At 41.3% G+C, this 16,316-nt stretch overlaps 2 protein-coding genes across 4 annotated transcripts; one reads left to right on the top strand and one right to left on the bottom strand.

Moving 5' to 3' along the window:
* Positions 1-12: 12 nt before the first annotated feature.
* klhdc10 (kelch domain containing 10) lies at positions 13-8,191 on the bottom strand. 3 transcript variants are annotated; one of them, XM_056425146.1, is made up of 9 exons: positions 8,000-8,191; positions 5,064-5,285; positions 4,784-4,938; positions 3,991-4,139; positions 3,303-3,387; positions 3,064-3,130; positions 2,935-2,982; positions 2,265-2,404; positions 13-2,139 (listed from the first exon to the last, which is right to left on the bottom strand). In XM_056425146.1, exons 1-9 carry the CDS (start codon positions 8,073-8,075, stop codon positions 1,930-1,932), a joined length of 1,152 nt encoding a protein of 383 aa, XP_056281121.1. In that variant the 5' UTR covers positions 8,076-8,191; the 3' UTR covers positions 13-1,929. The 3 variants fall into 3 exon arrangements, with proteins under 3 accessions (XP_056281121.1, XP_056281120.1, XP_056281119.1); XM_056425145.1 differs by having other exon boundaries at positions 7,985-8,191; XM_056425144.1 differs by lacking the exon at positions 8,000-8,191 and adding an exon at positions 7,356-7,978.
* Positions 8,192-9,165: 974 nt separating this feature from the next.
* zc3hc1 (zinc finger, C3HC-type containing 1) lies at positions 9,166-14,649 on the top strand. Its single transcript, XM_056424859.1, has 10 exons — positions 9,166-9,314; positions 10,043-10,145; positions 10,259-10,409; positions 10,512-10,595; positions 10,716-10,843; positions 11,060-11,199; positions 11,460-11,718; positions 11,855-12,058; positions 13,994-14,206; positions 14,365-14,649. The coding sequence occupies exons 1-10, from the start codon at positions 9,181-9,183 to the stop codon at positions 14,437-14,439; spliced, it is 1,491 nt and encodes a 496-aa protein (XP_056280834.1). The 5' UTR covers positions 9,166-9,180; the 3' UTR covers positions 14,440-14,649.
* Positions 14,650-16,316: the final 1,667 nt, after the last annotated feature.

Genomic DNA, 16,316 nt, shown 5'->3' on the forward strand with positions numbered 1-16,316 from the left:
GGGGAGCACATAAATATTTACAGAACACTTTTATTGACATGTACTCCAACACAACATTCACACAAGCCTACTGTACAACATGTTAGGGATCATCTTTAAAACTGTTCCATAGTAAAGGTTTGATGTTAATTTTAAATGCAGGAAGTTACATCATGCACAAAGTAGTTTGTCGAACATAGAGGCAATGTAAAGTGCAGGCAGACCAAACCGTGAGGCGGCGTCCCTTCCTCGGTCTCACCTAACCTCATCACAAGAATCATTGTCCAAGTTTATATTTTGTGGCATCTGTTAGATAATTGTTTTATACATAAGAGCAGTATGTTGAACAAGTGCTTTTAGGATCATATTTATACCCAAAAGGCCCAACATGCTGCATCCTTAATAAATATCTGGCCATTAACAGAATACAAAGTCTCTGCAACCTTGAAGCAGCATATAAAAAATAAAAAGTATATTGCTGACACCAAGATGTTTAGTGATGTAGCGGCTTGGTCAAAATAGCTCAAATGTACAAAAATCCTTAGTCTTAATATGTAAAGCTCTTATACTGCCTGTTAATGAAATGTCAGCCTCAGTAAATGTTTGAAAAAGGCACTGCAGTCCAAACAATACATTGGTATAAGCCCGCTACTGAAGTAACTCCCTGTGCAAAACGTTTCGTGTCATCAACAGAGAGAGTAAATGTCTTAACAGAAAGGAAGTCTTTATTTGAATAAAAGCATTTAGAATTAATTTTAAAGAGCACCAAATTCACAGTGATGTGTTGCATGGTTTGGTGTATAAATGAGAGCTGAAAGCAAACGGCATGGCAATTAAAGATTTCTGCAGACTGTTTTGTGGACTAGGTTGTGAGATGAATACAGAAAATACAAGTGCTCAGATGTAGGCAAATCCAGCATTGAAACATTCCTCCAGTCACTAATTAAGAAAAGTGTTTCTGCATTTTTTTGTTGCTAATTTACCACAAACATACAACTCGTGACCATTTTCAAGGCATCCGTACAATAACTGAAACTTAAAAAATGTTTTTTCTTCCCTCAAGGCAGACACTGGTTTCCATTAATATAGTATGAAAACTACTTAAAGACATTTAAGATTAGTAATCCCTCAAAGTGAATATCATGTCTGCTTTAATTTATGCCAAATGTATGCAATACAACATAACTTCAACAATCAGTGTGATTGACTATGCAACGATGTAAAGCAACTCAAGACTCTGAAAGTTGATTTTCATACCAGAAGGAGGACAGGTGAAATAAAAAGGCTGCCCGGAACATTGCAAAATCAATAGAAAAAAATCTAAAAGGTTAGCAGAAACAAAAATGTTGAATTAAATACTCTATAATGTGCAAACACACTGGTATGATCTATTAAAAAGAAAAATGTAAATGTACACAAAAACAGACGAAGTGTGCAAACAGCAATATCAGATGACAAAAACTGAGGGGAAAAAATGTAGTCATTCAAATAAATACACATGCATTCTTCCTTTGCCCAGATTTCTTAAAAAGTAGAAGAGAAGGCAGATTTGTTTTTTTTGTTTTGTTTTTACACGGGAGAGACTGTCCTTGAAAAAAAATGACGCGGCAAAATAAAGTATTTCCAGCTTTCACAGTTTGGAGGATTAGAAGTGGGAAATCATGTTTAGCATGACACAAAGGCATCATGTAAGAGAGGGAGTTGGGTAAAATCCATAAAACATTCCACATTGAATTAATTGATCTTCACTGAAAAAGCAACAAAAAGAAGAAAAAGCAACACAAAAGGCATCCCATTGTTTTTGGTTTTAAGGCGGGGCTACGGGAGGGAGGGGAGAGGGCGTTGTCCACAGAATGTTGCTATGAATTGAAAGCTGTGCTCCGCCAGACCTCAACTCCTCCCAGTCCACTCTGTCCCATCCAGTCATGTGTCCGTCCTCCACCGTGCGGCCTATTTCAAGCGTTCGATGAGTTCCTTTGTGAGGCCCAGGTTGAGCAGCTGCACTGTGGAGAGTGAAGTCAGGTGAGGAAAGGCCTTGAGGAGCTTCTCCCAGCACAGCTCCAGCAGGCTGGGCCCGGCCAGCCAGATCTTAAACAGAGAGCCAGTTCTCTTGTTCTCGTGGATGTTCACCACGCCCCCATGGATATACATACAGCCAGCCTTGGGACAGAGTGAAGGATGGGGAGAAAGACGTTCACATTATCGTCAGTGAGGAGGTTAGCACCCGAGGTTCTGGGCTCAACGGCGAGCTGACGAGTGATGAGAGGCGGTCGTGTTGTACTCACTGGGGTGACGGCAGCACAGTGGAAGTAGGCCGGCTCCGGCACCACTGCTGGCAGTTTACTCCACTGGAAAGTCTGCAGGCTGATCTTCCACAGATCCGCCAAAATTATTTCCCCGTTGTAGCCTCCACAGATAAATACATCTACATTAAAAAAACACACGAATGTTCAGATAGTTTTTTACATAGTTGTGCATGTGGTAACTGGCAGGAAGTTACTTTCAAACATATGAGGATGTTATATCTGATATATGGAGCACACGTTTATCTTAGAAGCAGAAATACAGAAGCTTGTTACCTTCGCATTGAAAATGCGGAAGGTTATGTTTTGATCGCCGTGTATTTATTTATTTGTATGCGTGTTATTAACTCAAAAGTATTAAACCGAATCGCATGAAATTTGGTGGGATGATTGGTTATTATCCGGGGACCATTTGATTAGATTTTGGGATCAATCGGGTCAAAGGTCAAGGTCATGGATAGGTCAAAATCTTCTTTTACCATAGCACGGTCAATTTTTATCCAATTGGCATGCAACTAATGCCAAAATGTTCATAATTCAATGCCCAATCTTGTGATATGCGAAGGTATGCGCTCTACCGAGTGCCCGTTCTAGTTTGAATTTGTTTTAATCTGGTGATATTGGTTGCGCATGATTATTGAAAAATTCTCACCATTTCGGATCTGTACACAGCTATGGCATCTCCGAGGAGCAGGGTACCCTGTCGAAGCACAAACATGTTAGAAAAGCTGTGACGGAAAACTAAAACGGGCCCAGTGAAAAGCAAGGTGCAGAAACAGACCTATTTTGTCATGAGGTTTAGTTGGAATCTCCTCCCAGGAATTAGTCTCCAGATTATAAGCATGGATCTGTTAAAAAAGACACAATATTTACCGTTCGTCTAGCAGAGACTCAGATTGATTTTGATGGTGTACAAATAAATAAACTGCAGCATGAACTGTCATAAACATGTTGAATTTGAAATTCTGGCTGGCAATCAGTTAAATGTCTTTGGTGAGTATACCCTTAGTGGTGTAGTACCTTGTCCAGAGGGTAGGATGTCCAGGACGTTCCTCCTCCCAGAATGTAGATCCTCTGTCCGTCATGTGCTATTTCATGCCTGTACCTGTGTCACACACACACACACACAGACACAGACACAGACACACACACACACACACACACACACACACACACACACACACACACACACACACACACACACACACACTTCTAACCACCACCCTTTGTCTTTTTTTTTACCCCGCTTCAACCCCAATCCTCAATGTCATCACCATTCCTTACAGCGGAGTAATATTTCATCCCTACTCTCTCAATAATCCAGTGATTGGCTGTCCTCTAATTGGATACACACACACAAGTACACAAGTTTGATCCTAGATAGATAGATAGATATATACTTTATTAATCCCCAAGGGGAAATTTGTCGTCACAGTAGCAGCACCAATAAACTAAACACACAAGAATAAAAAATAAAATATAAAAAAAACAGGGATGAAAGAAATAGGAGTATACAAAGTAAAATATAAAATATATATATATATAACATATGCATACACAATACTAATGACAAATTAAATTAAATATAAAAATATTAAATATAGACAGTGTGCAAAATGCAAAGTGTGTGTATGTGTGTAGTGTAAATGAAATGTGTGTGTATAGTGTAAATAAATAATCCGCACATGCAGGCGAGATGAAGGCGTACCGTTCCTCAGGCAGGTCATCGGGCGGATTGTTGGGCTTGAGGTGAATCCACTCCCTGGTGGTCAGGTCCAGCCTGTGCAGGTCTGTGCTGTAGATGTAACCCGTCGTCCCTCCAAACACGTACAGGAAGCTATTTATGATAACCATTGCCTGGGGGAGGAAAGATATCAAGAGTTTTGTATATCCACTAGATCAAACTTTAATGATTTGGTTTATTATAAAATAATGCAGACAATGTACAGAGCTAAAGCAAAGTCACTGCCAGACTGTGTACAAAGTTTATTTTCAATACATGAGTGTAAATATGATTTGAGAGATGTTTGTAGGTTCACGGTACAAAAGGCAAAAAAAGGGATTAAAAGATGTATTTCTGTTGTAGGAGTCAAATTATGGAATAATGTTGAAATAGAAGTAAGAATTGTGAACTCCTTTTTGTTTTTTAAGGGAATTATTTTTTTACAAATCCTTGAGAGTTATAAATGTGATTAAAAACGGATTAATATGGAAGATGTATGTGGTAGTATATTTAAATACATTTTGTTTTTTATCTTGTTTATTGTTGTTTTATTTTTTTCTTTATTTTATATTAATTTTCTGATTTATTTTGATTTCAATTTAGGATAGGAATTTATAAGCATTTTTTTGCTTCTACCTATACCTTTTCAGTCTCTTTTTTATTTTTTTTATAGGATAATATTGTATTGTATTTGATTTGATTGACTGAATAAAAAATACAAACAAACAACAACAAAACTGGAAAGTGAGCAATCAAAATGAGTGATTTATGAGGTTACCTGTCCGTAGATTCTGTTGGGCTTCTTCCCCCGACAGTTGAGCAGCGACCACCGCTTGTACCTTACGTTACAGACGTGTACGTCGTTGCCATTATTCTCACCGAAGGGAATGCCGGTGCCGCCGAACACGAGGAGGTTGTTGCCGTGCAAAACCGCTGAGGAAACAAAGCGACACCGAACTCAATACACACACACTTTAACAGAAAACCGGATATTTTTGTTGGGTAGAAATAACAACGGCAAGTATTGAAATGTTCAAAACTATGAAATAATGTTTCACCCGACATAGACGCCAGCTCCGTGGGCATGTAGCCCTCTGTTCGGATCTGCTGCCAGCAGCCGGTGGCAAAGTGGTACCTCCACAGCTCCCTGAACAGCGGATAGTCTTCGTTCTCCGAGCCTCCTGACTCATCGTAGTCCGGGTTGTACCCTCCGAACACGTAGAGGTTGGTGTTGTCCGCGACGCAGCGGTGCCCGCTGCGGGCAGGGGGAGCACGGTGACCTGGAGAGGGAGGAAGAGAGGGTGTCATCGGACGAGGAGAGGCGGGGCATGCTCACAGAGGAGAGTCGACGCATCGTGAAAGCATGACGGTGCATTTATCGGCCTTCGTGATTTTTTCCTAATTTATTGGGGAAAACATAAAATTCACATGATGTTATGTTTTCAATGTCCTGAACACAACTCGTACGCATCGGTGTTCTTTGGGGTCAATTTGACCCCAGGCTGTTTTTCACTGTGTAAAACATCTAAGAAATATCAACTTTTTTATTTATTTAAAGGGCTATTTAGGTAGTCAACAAACAAACAAAGTACCTGACACTTAAACTTGGGAAACAATATTAATTCTAATAATTTTCTGGAGGTTTTAATTGCTGGGGTCAAATTGACCCCGAGGGTTTAAATATGTTAGTAAATTTGAAGGTAACAGGAGGGTTCATCTCAACTCATTACATCTGCTTGGAGACAATAAGCCATAAAAAACATAAACGATACTCAAGGGACAGGCGTGTCCTCCTCGTTATACTGTGTATACGGCATTCAAATTAAATGACCCTCTGACACTAAAGCTGCCAGACAAATCTATTCATAGCATACGGTGCTATATTTAAAACACAACATCAGGCCCACAGTATTACCGTATAGGGAAGCTTTGCAAATAGCAGAGAATAAAACAAAACCACGATACTAGGATGTTTGGCCTGAGGGATAAGCATTGTTTTTATAAGCAGGCGCACAATGACAGCATTCAAAGCACATGGATGTAAATCTAACAATCTGTGTTTAATGTACTATGATTAGATACGAGACCTCCCTAAAACTGTGTCAGGCAACCAATGCATTTTGATTAATTGGACTGGGAACAGAGATAGAGCAGAGGAATGTAGAGCGAGGCATGACTGAACCAGGGTTCTGACACATTTTGACCAATGGATTTCCAGGACTTTAAACCAAATTTCCATGACCAAACGGAAACCTCGGTATAAACATGAACAATTTAGAACATTTTGCGTATTGAGAGCGTACGCCGGCTTATATTCTGAGCGTCTTTCTTTAAAAAACATATTAATTATTTCAAACTTGACGTAAATGAACACGTGATTATAACAAATTTCCATGACTTTTCCAAAACTTTTATGATTTACGTTTTTTCCATGACTTTTCCAGGCCTGGAAATGACCATTTTAAAATTCCATGACTTTTCCAGGTTTTCCATGACCGTACGAACCCTGCTGAACATCCACCGATACAAATCTGATGCCAGCAACACAACACGAGGTGCCAGGTTTCATGTCGTTCATGTCGTTGTCTCACACCGGGGTCAAATATGTCCCAATCGTATCAGACCGTGATTTGCTGGTACACGTTTGTCCGGCTAATTCAATTATTACGTTTCAGACAATTGGCAGATCTTTAAGTGCAGAAGACTAAATGGTGCATTCAAACTCGGGAGCATAACCCTTCCACATAAACAGCCTAGTGTGTTCAGAAAGCTACACATAATGTCACATTCACTGCTGACATTCAAGAGTTTGGGGCCTTTGGTCTCCTTAACCCTTGTGTTGCCTTAGGGTCATTTTGACCCGAATCAATATTACACCCTCCCCCCGCCTTTGGGTCATTTTGACCCTATTCAATGTTTCACCCTCCTGTTACCTTTATATTTACTAACATATTTTACCCTTTGGGTTCAATTTGACACCAGCAATTAAAACCTCCAGAAAATTATTAGAATTAATATTGTTTTCCAAGTTTAAGTGTGAGGCACTTTATGTTTGTTTGTTGACTACCGAAAGAACACCGACATTAAACATTGAATGGGGTCAAATTAATCCTAACGGGGGGAGGGTGTAATATTGATTCGGGTCAAAATGACCCTAAGGCAACACAAGGGTTAAGCATTTTTTAAAAATGCTAGTGCGTTTAATTACATTTGAAATCAATTTGAGCAAATGATAGTGTAGGGTTATTATTAAAAAAGTTAAATAAATGTTATTGTTTTTCAATGGTCCATCAGTCATCAAGGCCATCAAAAATATGTTGCAGCTGCATGTCTATATCAGTGAGAGGAACCTGAGTTGGACTGTGTGATACACATTGCTTGGCCCAAAGGTGTGACTGCAATCGATATCTGTGGTACACAAAAAAACAAAAACAGAACATGCCCAGGATACATGGACAATGAGAGAAATCAAAAACAATTGTCCCACACATGATGGATCATCACGATCATAACACACCATGTCCATTGAGTAATAGCGAGCTAGATATATGATCTTGAGAATACTATTATCAATACTTTGTCCCCAGCCCTGAATCTCCTGGAAACACTCAAAGTCCATAAAACCCAATCAATAATGAGGCCACATCACTAGAAGTTAACTGTGCAGCTGAAGGACACGTTTTTTTAACAAAAAGGTGACCGACTCCGAGAACCATTCTCGTTAAATTGGTAACAGGTACTTTAATATAGCTCATATGGTGGCTCTAAAGCTATACAAAGATACACAGGCATCGTGGCTAGGTTAGCTTAGCAGCGTTACGGGACACGTTTACAAACCCTGCACGCGCACAGTAGGAGGGCGTCGTGTGTGCGCGCGCGTGCGCGGAGCAGCTGTTCTCGGCCACACGGTGTTTGTTTGACAGGCGGAATACGGCAGCGTTAAGGGAAACAACTCGTCGTTAGCGTACTGTTGACCGACCTGCTAGCGTCTCACCGTGCGGCGGCCTGTGTGTCAGTTTCTCGAATCTATTCAGGAGGTCTGGACTGCGCGCGCGTTCAGGGTCCGCCATCGTGTCCCCGTTACAATCCAGCCCTCGGAGAACGTCACATTATATAAAAACAACATATGCTAAAGTGCTGATAAAACATCATCGTTTCGCATAGCTCGGTCAGTATGAAACCATTCACAAATGTTACCCCCCCCCCCCGGGCCGAGACACTGGACCAATCAGAGGGCTTGTTATTAGGAAGTTGCGTCATGAGAGATGGGCGGGGGCTGCGCGTGTCGGTATCCAAAACAACAACTTTGTTTGTTTGTTTGTTCTCTGTCCAAGTGCGTGATCCAGTGACCTGCAGGGCTCGGATAGTATTCATGTGCTTACATAGAAAGTACAAGTTCCACTCTATGAAGTACGAACACTAGCAACGTCACAATTTCACTTTTTTATTTATTTAATGTGTTTAAAATATATTTTAAAGAGTTATATCACATATGATATCACTGAGGTTTAAATGCAAGTAGTCTATGCAATTATGTTCTGTTCTGAGAATAACCTGCTTTTTAATTGTTTTGAGGTAGCTAATTTGCCTAAAAACACAATAGTCCAAATCGTGTAACATTAACAACAGTATGTTTTCAGTAATCTTAGAAGGTAAACTTATCTTCATGTCATCAAAACCACAAAATTCCCAGAAATATTACCACAGGGAAATAAATGCATATTAACAACTTTATCAAATAATATCAAATCATTTCAGAATACGCTAGCCCTTTTTGAATATAAGATATGCATTGTTTTAACATGGCTTCCTATACCTGACAAAATAATAATATTCTGATAGCTCAATATTTTGATAGCTGAAACTAAACATTTTATGTGGGATCCTTGACATGTGGGATCCCTGTTCAGTGTCAGATTTCATTTGAGTTGTGTTAACTCTGCTGTTGCGTTCAAAATTACTAAATATAAGTCATCAAAAGTGTAGTCACTGTGTATGTATACCAGGTAACAGGTAACACCTAACACAATTAAAATGACGTAGTCCAGCCAGAGGCATTTCATTTGACGATCTCTTCATGCGCCTGCGGGTCCGGGTCTTCGGAGGGGTAGGGGTCTTACAAAGCGGAACCTTCGGGTCCGGGATGTATTTTCCGGGGGGACCACAGAGCCGATCATGGCGACTCTCAGCGGCAGTCTCGGGGATTGTCTCGGCAACAATAATCAACAAAAGTCTTCGTTAGCATCTCCAGAGAAAGTCCGCGAACTTCTTAATGCGGGATTGTCGTCAACAGATATCGGATCTAACAGGTGCCATTTTTTTGTTAACAATCGCGTGCCAATGTATTAGATTTAAAGGGGCCGGCAAGTTGACATTAGCTCATTTGGTTAGCCACACAGCCTGGAAGCTGTGCGGCTTTAGCGCGGTGGCTCGCCTTCTTTTGAAAGGAGACATGTGTCCACAGGTTCAGGAGCTTGTGTGGCGCGAACGACAGTTCCCCCACCTTTTATTATTCTCACTTGTATTTAGTGTGCATACCTGAAAAAATGTGCGCTGGCAGCCATTGTGCTATTGCTCGCTTGCACTGATATAAGGGGGTGGGGACCGAAAGTTTTACTCTTAACACGATGCTCCCATGAGTTAGCTCTTCACTTCTGGACTGTTTTCCACTTGACGTTCAGCCTGAATTAGATGCCTTTGGGGTTTTGAATGCCTACTGTGGGTTAGTTTAGCAAACAGGTAAAAAAAGAAGTGGAGTTGTTTTAAAAATTGAAATTGAATGTGTTATTATTTAAATTCAGATGGAGCTGTTGCATAATTGTGTCACTTTGAGCCTTCACTGTCTGCCTGTGCAGGGTTATGAGGCGATTAGGAAGTGTACAATATACAGGCCACATAGATGTAATCAATTGCAAGTTCGTGTTTGTGCAATATACAGGCCACATAGATGTAATCAATTGCAAGTTCGTGTTTATTCAAATAAGAAGCATGCATGTGGAAACTGAAGATTTGTTTTCCCCTATTGTGTGAATTTCAGTGGACAAGGAAATGGGAACGTTCTGGAAGTAAAAAGCAATGCTCAAGCAACTTGTGAGGCAACGAACAAAGACGCCTTTTTCTCAAGAGTGGAATCCTACTCTATATCCTTTTACCTTTTGGATCCAGTTTGAAAAGAGAACAAATATATATATATATATGTGCATGTGATGATGCTTGTTTTGTGTCTTGAGTAACATTTTCCTTAGCATCCCACTGTTTGAAATGGGCAGGAAAACCCTGCACACTGTCCCCCCTGATGTGTGCCAGATATGGCTGGATCAACATTGGCTGTGATATGCTCAAGTGCTCCAGCTGCCAGGTTTTCCTTTGTGCAGCACTTCAACCAACTTTAGACTTTAACAAATGTGAGCCTAAATTAAATCTAAAGACAAGGACACACACTTTATTTTGGCAAGTCTTGCCAAAAAAGAAAGGTCGAGTCACTTTTCTTCTTCTTTTTCTAAAAGATGCGTCCCGCATTGCAGAGATATCAAGGCAGCTTCAGACGCAGCATGAGAAGTTTTGCCCCTGGCCTGACATTCCGTGCCCAGGTAGGAGCAAGAATTTTGTGTTGCATGTTTGTACAAACGAATTATGTCCTGTCATTGAAGCCGAATTTGCCCCCCGAGTTCTCCATGTGATGCTTATGGGGAGTGTGGCTGTAATTTCAGAGCGGTTCTGGCTGGTTCCAGCCTATGAACCATCAGCACTGCTCACTGCCTTCTTAGAGCGCTTCAAGAGCGCCTGTCTCCTTGCAAAGCAGCTGCCTGCCATGAAGCCGGAGCAGCTGAATTCGATGGTGAGGCTGGAGAAGGGTTTTCGACTCTTTATGGATACGGACAAAAATGCACTCCGAACCATTATGACCGTATTTTTTTTTCCAGAGATTGTTTTAGTCAGGAGATTATGGAAAGGACAGTCAAATTATTTGTCAAAAAACTTCATGTATTCAACATGAAAGCATAACATTTTTAGCTTGTTCACATGCACATTAACGTCCACTGTTTCTTTACAGTCTTTGAATGAGGATGTTATCAGTGTTGTACTGCAGCTGATCGAGGACGAACAAAAAAGAAAAGATGGTTCTTCATATTCTGAATCTCTGGCTGTCCAGGTGGCTGCATGCATAGTTTCTCTCTGTGGCTGGGCTGCAAGGTGAGTTGCTGTGCTAGACACTACACACACACGTTACAATAACGCAATGCATTTTCCAGTGAACACATATTGATATTGTCATAAAGTAAGCACATACAGCAGCACAAATCCAATTTAAAATGTATCCTTAATGGTGCACAAGCTACATGGAAGGAAATGCAATCAAAGGACATTCAGTAAACTGAGAGAAATGCGGTACACATTTTCTTTATCACACCAATCCAATGAAGATGCCTGAGCAATGAATTTCTCTTTCTTAGCCCAACTCTGCACGCAATGAACCTGCCCATCCTCACCTGCTCGTACTGTATGCGCAAGGTGGGCTTGTGGAACTTCCACCAGATGGAGGGAACGGGACCCGATGGAGACGTCTCAACAGACGCTGTGACCCCGCCCCCTCAAGCAACAGGTCCTCCTCTAACACCCACACATGAGGGCCAGAAGGACCAGTCTGCTTCTGCCTCATCCACTCCATGTCGCATGAAGCTGAGGAGCCAGGACACTACCCGCTCTGACCAGGCAAGCTATAAACTAGACTAATCTGCATATATTCATATTCAGCAACATCACTTCATACTTTATGTATAACAATGGCAAGGGGAATGTACCGGGCTGCTTTTTTTTTTTTTAAACCATGCTGCGGCGTGTGTTACAGGGTGATGGAGCCTCCTCCCCTCAGTCTTTGCGTGCCCAGAGCAGAGACTCGCCAAGTCCCAGTGAAGAGCTGCAAAGTCCTTCGCCCAGGGGCAAAAGGTCTGCAACTCGCGGTCAAGGACACGGGGAAAATGCTGGATCTGATGGCCCTGCCAGCCCGCATCACCCTCCTAAACGCCTGTGCTTCTCATCAATTGGCGGCCCTGTAAGAACTAACATTACTGCTGATTTCACACACAGTTGTAGGGTTTATTATACAGTGCCATTAAGTTAAGATCAGTTCAAAGAGTAATGTCAATATTCAAGATAGGGCTGCACAATTCATGCATTCTTGCTAGGGCTGCAACTAACGATTATTTTGATAATCGATTAATCGGTTGATTATTTTATCGATTAATCGGATAAAAAAACAAAAAAACTTTAATTTTCAACCCTTTATTCAAAACAGGGTTCGTACGGTCATGGAAAACCTGGAAAAGTCATGACATTTTTAAATGGCTATTAGCAGGCCTAGAAAAGTAATTGAAAGAAATAAAATCCCAAAATATTTGGAAAAGGAATGCAAATTTGTTTTATTCAAATTTTAATTTACACGGTATATATACGGTATGCTTTGGAATTCTCATTGTTAGTTTAAATACTACATCTTCTCACTTTGTCACGTATAGACAGAGTTTTCACAAAATGTTTAATCATGGAAATGTGGTTTAAAGTCATGGAAAGGTCCTGGAGACCCACTGGTCACCATGGTGATGAACCTGTTCACTGGTCACCATGGTGATGAACCCGTCACAAACAGACTCACAGCTTTCCTCTCCTGAGCAGTGGTCCCCATGTGGCCCCCTGAACAATATCAGAGACGCGTTCCGATTTATTCTTTTTTCACCTGGCCCGCTGCCGTTGAGATTGCAGTGAGACGCGGAAAAAATGTGAAGTGGTGCTCTTCGCAATAAAACATCTTTGATGGGACGTGTCGCGTCTCGGCCAATCAGCGTTCAGATGTCGTTTGGGAAGTTAGGTTAGCTTGAATGTTAGTCTGCTACATCTGCTGCTGTCACGCTGCACGGTGTAGCGATACTAACAAAGTACCCGTACGATAAAAACGATGTGATTTAGCATATTTTTAGGATCGATACTTAATTAAAAGAACGATCAGAGCGCACGCGCTGCTCCGCTCCGCTAAATGTTGTCTGCACGCGCAGCGCTCACAGCGAGTGGCGTCGTGGCTTATCTCCGTTGCCTTTCTCCGTGGAAAAATATTTTCCGCTAGCCGCGACGGAATAAATAACCACGTTTTCTACGTTATACTCTTGTGGAAATGCCACACACGTCGTGACATGTAGCGCCCTGGTGTCTGGGTTCATAACGTCACCCGGAGGCGCACTTAGCTCCGTGAATGTCTCCGACTACGTGAATGACTTCCGCATCCAGCGCCACGTGAGCAGCAGCAGCCAATTAGATTCATCAACAGAGGAGCAGCTCAGCGCTGATTGGCTCTCACAACGCAGCGTTCCGTCTCACTCCGCTCTTGTTTCTCCTGCGCCGCTCTGCGCTCAACTCAACTTTGTTTATACTCCGTGACTTATTGAGCGCCGTAATAATCGCGCGACACAACGAATCGATAATGGAATTCGTTGCCAACTATTTTAATAATCGATTTTTATCGATTTTATCGATTCGTTGTTGCAGCCCTAATTCTTGCATGGCAGATTTTTACCACATTTGCAAGAAAATCCGTTCCATGAAAGTCAGTGCTCTTAGTGTATTTTGTAAGTAGCATCAGAAAATGAGTGATGAATTGTACACTTGTAGAAGAGGCATGCATTATTCTAGGCGTGAAGATTACCATCAAAAGCACCTCTTTAGCAAGCGGTGTTTTGTCGGTCCTCGCGCAGGTTAACGCGATACATTTAAGAAAAATAAGCTCTTAAAGGCACAATGCGATCACACATATTATATCTGTATCTAAACATGGTTTACCTAAGCATATTGAGAGAAACATGACTTCTCACTTTATCCAGTATTTTATACACTACCTAATTCAAGAAGAGGTAGTATGACCAATATTTCTAATTAGAAAGATTGTTATGCATTACTTGTTGTGAATCGTTTTTTTACATGCTACTTCCTACTTTTCCAGGATGGGCTTGTGCACAAGAATACATTTGACCCCCTCGCTCAGCACAGAGACTGGTGTCCGTGGATCTCCGTGGGGAAGGAGAACGTGGATCCAGGGGCGATCCCCTGTTTAAATGAAGACTCAGCGCTTCATCAGCAGGGCTGGAAGGCTGCTCTCGACCTCCTCATGCCCATGAAGAAGAACTCCGATACAGCTGAAGCTAGTTCCGCACAGGCAAGTCAAAAATGTGGAACCTCTCCATAAAATGACATCATCACACCCTCTGGAATATGATGCATAGCAACACATGCTTAGACCTCATGCTAATTCTTTTCGATGTAGCTTTAATTTAAATAATATCTGGCGTTTCTGTACACTCTCTTTCCTCCCAGGGCCCTCGTGACAAGTCCAAAAGGGTGTTTGCTATATTCCGTCAGTGGCAGGTATCGTCCACTCCATCTCAGTAGACTGTCTCCATCCAAACGGCATCACAACGCTGAATTGATAAACTGACCTGCCCTCTTTTTTTGTCGCGCAGTCGGGAGTCCCAATGACAGGGATGTCAAAGCATAACAATGTATGCCATCTGTCACAGTTGTGTTTACAGTGTCTCTGGAGGAAAAGAAAGTTGATTGTCTTTCAGAAAATAAATGAGCAACTTCTCTGTGAACAGTGAACTATGTGAAAGATGCATTTTTGAATTGCATATATTGGGGCCTGTTGGTCTTGTGTCATGTGTATGCATCAGAAGACATCTAGTAATGGGTAATATCTCAACGTATAAATTGACCACACAAAGGGCATTTACTTATCTTAGCCTCACATGAAGTCTGCTTCTGCAGGACGCTGTGACATCCTGATAGTCTGGATTTCTGTAGAGGAAAGAAATCCCTTAACGTGAGAAAGGGCCGAATGGCTTGACACTGGAAAGGCAATGTTTACCTTCAATTCATGTTGAGTCAATTGAGAGAGTGGTCAATGTTTAACCTCACATGAGCATACAAAACTGAGGAATCAATTTAGTGTACTATTGTGCGTGGATATGAGTTCTCTTTTGAAAAGAACAATCCATTTTCAAGTAGTGAGATGTTTATTTTCTTTTACGATACGACATCTTTATTGTTCACTAATGTCAGTCCTGCAAGTAGTACCATGTGCCATACAGTTCAAACCTGTTTTAAATTGGACTACAAACTCCTGTACTTTCGTGTTGCCTCTTAATACAGTCCTTTCTATCTTGCATGTGCTTTTATCTTCATGGAGTTTCCAAAAAGAGTTCAATAAAATGCTCTTCTAAAAATTGGTTTCACTTGGATTTTTGGTCCACTCACATTTAAGAAAGGATTAATTAGAATTGAATACAATACTTTGGTGAATAAAAGGAACATATATACACAGTACAGTAATAAATGGCTCTTGCAACTATTTCAGTAGGCCTACCTGTTTTTGCAGGTGATTTGGGATTAGCTCATTTATTAAATGTATAACTGTATTTTTATCTCTCAGCATTCACTGAAGGACGATTTCAGTTATATGCTGGTATCCATCACCTGAGTGTGATTGAGAACATGGAGGACATGCAAGAGTCAGCACTTGGCACGGCAATGAAGGCAAACTTATGCATTGCAAAACCCTGAACAGTGTCTAAACATTAAAGCTTCCTCTATATCTTGAGACTTCTATATCATTTCGACATAAACAACACAACTGGCGTCAAATGGCAGTGTACAATTACATGTAGGATACAGGACATTATTGCGTCATTTAGCAGACGCTTTTATCCAAAGCGACTTACAATAAGTGCATTCAACCTAGAGTCAGGGCTCTCACCGAAATGCCTGAGTGTCACGCTCAATGCGTGACACTCACGCATTTCGGTCTTAAGTCACGCACTCCCGCCACACATCGTATTTCTCACGCTGAAAAAAACTCGGCTATTTAATGTTTTAATGTGCCGCAGCGCGCAAACATGAGCTGGCCGCGCTGCCCTCACCGTGGAGGAATCAAGCGCTCCCCTGGAGTTCTGCTGTGAGGAGCCACTTATCAGCCAATCAAAAAAAAGAAATGGGCTACACAATAGCCAATCAGAAAAAACCCCGTATCTGGGTAAGATTTAATCCAGCAACCAATGAAAATAAAGCATCCTGGAATTGCGCGCGAAAATGTCGTTCTGCGTCTTCAAAACTTGAGAGCCCTGTAGAGTACGAACTAAGAAAAACAAGAATACAGAAAGTAACATTTCCTCAACATAGTAAAACTACAAAAGTACCATAATAAGAGCTATTTAAGTGCCACTGAAGTGCTAATATGTGTTTTAATCCAGATATAGTCGGGGGAAAAATGG

The sequence above is a fragment of the Pseudoliparis swirei genome, chromosome 10, assembly GCF_029220125.1.
Source record: "Pseudoliparis swirei isolate HS2019 ecotype Mariana Trench chromosome 10, NWPU_hadal_v1, whole genome shotgun sequence".
Lineage (NCBI taxonomy): Eukaryota > Metazoa > Chordata > Actinopteri > Perciformes > Liparidae > Pseudoliparis > Pseudoliparis swirei.

Coding starts and splice junctions, on each gene's coding strand:
- klhdc10 (XM_056425144.1), bottom strand. CDS start 7,458: ATGTATCCTGGGCATGTTCTGTTTTTGTTTTTTTGTGTACCACAGATA. Junction 4,939..5,063: donor GGAGCTGGCGTCTATGTCGG/GTGAAACATTAT, acceptor TTGTTTCCTCAG/CGGTTTTGCACGGCAACAAC. Junction 2,140..2,264: donor ACTGTGCTGCCGTCACCCCA/GTGAGTACAACA, acceptor CTCTGTCCCAAG/GCTGGCTGTATGTATATCCA.
- zc3hc1 (XM_056424859.1), top strand. CDS start 9,181: ATGGCGACTCTCAGCGGCAGTCTCGGGGATTGTCTCGGCAACAATAAT. Junction 9,315..10,042: donor ACAGATATCGGATCTAACAG/GTGCCATTTTTT, acceptor TGTGAATTTCAG/TGGACAAGGAAATGGGAACG. Junction 10,596..10,715: donor GCCTGACATTCCGTGCCCAG/GTAGGAGCAAGA, acceptor CTGTAATTTCAG/AGCGGTTCTGGCTGGTTCCA.